Here is a 4,553-nt window from a genome sequence, read left to right on the forward strand (position 1 = left end):
TTTACATGCAGTTCAAGAGCCTATGAAGAACTAAAAAAAGGAGTTGTGCATTTTTTTTTGTGAAAAATGCATTCTATAGGCTTAGTTATTTGGATACTTTTTTCTAATTAACTATGATCTGTTAGTATACTGTGTAGTATTTCAGTGCAGGGGTCTCTTCACAGTATGTATTTACTCAGCATAGATTGTGAGGCTTTTTAGCACCAATCCACTTTCATTTCCCTCACTTTGCTTCCAGTGTGGATACTAACAAAGGGACAGTATTGAACATGTTCAAATATCCATCAAAATTTCTAGAGAGAAATGTGAGCCTGGAACCTGTTTCTACTCCTATTTATGTGCTGCACATATTGTGTTGAGAAATTATCTGCTTTTTGCCCATGGTCACTGCATTTACTACTTTTACAGATTACAGTACTTTATACTCATCTTTATAGTTCTTCCTCACTATATTTACTGCTATTATACTCCTGTCAGCAACAATTGAAAACTCAGATAGCTATTAAAGTTTACCTTTAATACAAGTGACTTCTGCAATGATTATTTTTTGTAAATTTATTGAGAATTTCACACATACACCTTTATCACAGTCAGCCAGATTCTACTCAGATTTGCCCCCTCATTCAAGTTATTTCATTTTAAAATCCATCAAGTTTTCTGTTTGTTGCTTAAAAGCTCTTATTTTTAGTGTCTGACATTAGTGTGTTCAGACTAATAGCTACTCATATAGTTACAGAAAAAATAAATCATCTATTTCCGTAGCTGCTATCAAATACTACTGTATTTCAGGTAGTATCTGAAATCTGTGACTCTCAGTACCCCAGTGTTCAAGTGTCTGAATTGGACTTGCTTAGGTATTATGTATTTTTCCATTAAGTCAGTCTATGAAGTTATTATGTACCAGTACACATAAGTGATAACACATGAAGAAATCAATAAGTAAATGACCTGAAAGTCTCATGTGTAGTTGTTAGTATTCATTTCTCTGAATGGTACTATGGTATCTACTAGAGAAAAATAAGTCATTCATGAACAGTGGTTAAAAAAATGAAAAACCTTACACCTGTAACAATTGAGCAAATATATCTAAAGGAACCCTCCACATGGGTCGACTGAATGAAATGGAGTCTAAACTTATCATAGATAACTTTGTAGATAATTGATGACTGTAGGCTAGGAGGAAAAAATATAAAAACTTCTGAAGTGAAATTATAATAACATCAAATTAATTTCCCCATATATTATTCCATCATATTTTTATATTCCTTAAGTAGGTAAAGCAGAATCTGCAAAAAGTGGAATGGTGACTCATCACAAATGGACCTAAAGTAGGAAAACACAAAGAAATGATGGATGTGATATTCATTACCCACCAACTGGGGTTATGTGAAAGAGCAATACAACCTTGTAAAATGGAAGAGAGAGTATAAAAAGCTAGAAAGGTGCAAACCAGTGTCAGGATCATTTGTGTGGCTCTGTTTTCAGGGGATGATCTTTGGGAAGCATGTGAGCTGAGGATCCATTGAACCTTCTTTTTATGTCCATAAAGTGTGATAATCATAAAAGTGCTGGAACATATGATGAGCACAGAAAATAAGACTTCAGGGAACACCCAAAATGCTGTGTACACGGAACTTACTATTTTGTCATGACCTAGAGAGAGGCAGAATTCAAGACCTCTCTTTTGTGTCTTGTTTTTGCTGTTCCTTTTGGTAGATGCATACACTGGGAAAAACATATTTGCTAGCAGGAAGAGGATCCAGCAGAGGGAAAGTATCAGTCCCATAAACTTGGTAGTTTTTGTTTTGATTTCTTTCCAGTAGAAGTTTCTTGGGCTGATAGTGACTGCCTGGAAGAAACTCAAGAGACAAGTGGCGCTGATGGACATGCTCCTGCCAAGTCTATGAACACATAAAATATGATTGCATCCAACATCATTGAAGAATTGGTTCCAGCCAAAGGCTCCCATTATCTGGGCAATTCCTTTGGAGAGAATGATCAAGGAGTTAGATGTGAACACATGTGTAAGAATCATATCTACTACCTGTAATGTGCATTCCTTGCAGTAAAGTATTAAGTAGTTGAAAAGAAGGGAGAAGTTTCCCCAAAGTCCAAGTACACTCTGAACTAATAACACCATTCCTATAGTCATGTTCCTGTACTCCATTCTGTCATTTAGTAGTTTTTCAATTTTATTATAGCAACAATTCCATGTGTGGATCAAAGAATATATTGAAGATTTCCATGTGGGGACACATATGAGAAAGAATCATACGAGCTCAAATTTTTAAAGCCATGGTGTGCATCATATCAAGACTCTGTTTCAAAACAAATGTTTTAATCATTAATAACTTTGATTAAAATTTTTGAATCTCATAAACAAACATCTTATAGAGAGAGCTTTGTTAACTATTAAAATAGTTATCATTAAAAATAAGGGCATTTCTTCCCACTGAGAAAAAAATGGCTAGGAAACTCAGAGTGAATAATTATTGAATTCTACCCCATTCATATTGAACTTCTCTTTACATGTCATAGTAGAAAAATAGATTTAATCACCATTTTCAACCAGAAAGAAATTCCTGCGGATATGTACTCTTATAAAATATATTCACTACTAGGGGTAGAGGATGATAACTATAGGTACATACTAGAATTTCAAACATGTTTTGATGAAAAATAGTGATCATCAAATTTTCTCAAAAAATTCATACATAATGGCATATGCATCCTTTCTTATTTGGAGTCAGACTGTGGAAGACAACAGCAGCAATTCTGTTTGGCAAACTTTATACCAACTGAAAATTCAGTTAAAGTTCGTGGTTTAAACTAACTTTGTGTAATAAAAAGGCAATCAAAACATTAAATGAAGAGTAAACAAAGAATGTCTAATGTTCTCAGCAGATATACTATTTAGTGTAATTGTACTTTTGCATAAATGCAATGAAAATTCCATAGGATCAGGCTGAATGCTCACAGCTAACCATTGGATTGAGTACAGGTTCCCTAGTGGAGGAGCTAGAGAAAGGACCAAAGGAGCAGGAGGGGTTTGCAGCCTCATAGGAGGAACAACAATATGAACCACTCAGAATCCCCAGAGCTCTCAGGGACTAAACCACCAACCAAAGAGTATACATGGAGGGACCCATGTCTCCAGCAGCGTATTTAGCAGAGGATGGCATTGTCAGACGTCAATGGAAAGAGAGGCCCTTTGTCCTCTGAAGGCTTGATTCCCCAGTGTATGGGAATGCCAGAACAGGGAAGCAGGAGTGGGTGCGTTGGTAAGCAGGAGCAGGGGAGGATGGGAGAGAGGGTCCTCAGAGGGAAAACCAGGAAAGGGGACAACATTTGAAATGTAAATAAAGAAAATATATAATCAAAATTAAAAAAAAAAAGAAAATATCTTAGGAGATATCAGCCCTTATTGCAGATGTAGATAATATCATGAACCCTTGATAGTGTTTCCATGTCAGAAATATTTATCAAGAATAGATATAAACATGTCTGCCAAAACTCATTCTCCTAATGATATCTTCAAAGATAAAGGACCGTATATAAACCAGATGTAATTTGTAATGAAAAACCTCCTTACATTGACCACCCCTGCTGATACATAATCAGGTTCTGTGAAATATTATGGTCAGAAGATCAAACTATTCATAAAAGTAAAATGCACCAAAAGTCTACCCAGGAAAATGTGAGTGTTTTTTATTGTGATATTGAAAAACACATCATAGTTCTACATTGATCAAACGTCTTAAGGGTAAAGATACATAGGAACCTATTCCCCCATGTGCCCTCACCAGCTCATCAAAACACAGTGAATTGTAACAAATAGCATTATCAATGTCCTAATTTAATTTATATATTTTGAGGTGAAGGAGTTCAGGCAGTATCTCAGTCTAAATAAAAGTTAGATCTTAACAAGATATTTCTAAAATACCAATACAACCACTCTGGAAATAAGTTTGGCGGTTCCTCAGAAAATTGGGCATGATACTACCAGAGGACCCAATTATACCACTCCTGGGCATATACCCAGAAGACTCCCCAGCATGTAATAAGAGTACATGCTCCACTATGTTCATAGCAGCCCTATTTATAATAGCCAGAAGCTGGAAAGAACCCAGATGTCCCTCAACAGAGGAATGGATACAGAAAATGTGGTATATTTACACTATGGAATACTACTCAGTTATTAAAAACAATGAATTCATGAAATTCTTAGGCAAATGGGTAGAACTGTAAAATTTCATCCTAAGTGAGCTAATCCAATCACAAAAGAACACACATGGTATGCACTCACTGATAAGTGGATTTTATCCCAGAAGCTCGGAATATCCAGACACAATTCACATATCAAATGATGCCCAAGAAGAAGGAAGGAGAGGCCCCTGGTTTTGGAAAGGCTAGATGCAGCAGTATAGGGGAATACCAGGACAGGGAAACAGGAGGCGGTTGATTGGGGAACATGGGGAGGAAAGAGGGCTTATGGGACTTTTGGGGAAGGGAGATCCAGGAAAGGGGAAATCATTTGAAATGTAAATAAAGAA

The 4,553-nt window shown here is 36.1% G+C and overlaps 1 protein-coding gene across 1 annotated transcript; it reads right to left on the reverse strand.

Annotated features, from left to right (window-relative positions):
* Positions 1-1,249: 1,249 nt before the first annotated feature.
* LOC127674029 (vomeronasal type-1 receptor 4-like) lies at positions 1,250-3,505 on the reverse strand. The gene is made up of 2 exons (XM_052169839.1): positions 3,479-3,505; positions 1,250-2,188 (listed from the first exon to the last, which is right to left on the reverse strand). The coding sequence occupies exons 1-2, from the start codon at positions 3,500-3,502 to the stop codon at positions 1,250-1,252; spliced, it is 963 nt and encodes a 320-aa protein (XP_052025799.1). The 5' UTR covers positions 3,503-3,505.
* Between the last annotated feature and the right edge of the window lie 1,048 nt (positions 3,506-4,553).

Source organism: Apodemus sylvaticus, chromosome 23 (assembly GCF_947179515.1).
Source record: "Apodemus sylvaticus chromosome 23, mApoSyl1.1, whole genome shotgun sequence".
Lineage (NCBI taxonomy): Eukaryota > Metazoa > Chordata > Mammalia > Rodentia > Muridae > Apodemus > Apodemus sylvaticus.

Bases quoted from the DNA above. Each gene is read 5' to 3' on its own strand.
- LOC127674029 (XM_052169839.1), bottom strand. From the start codon at position 3,502: ATGTTTATATCTATTCTTGATAAA. The intron at 2,189-3,478 runs TATTTCTGACAT...TATAATAAAATT, and splicing joins TTATATCTATTCTTGATAAA to GAAAAACTACTAAATGACAG.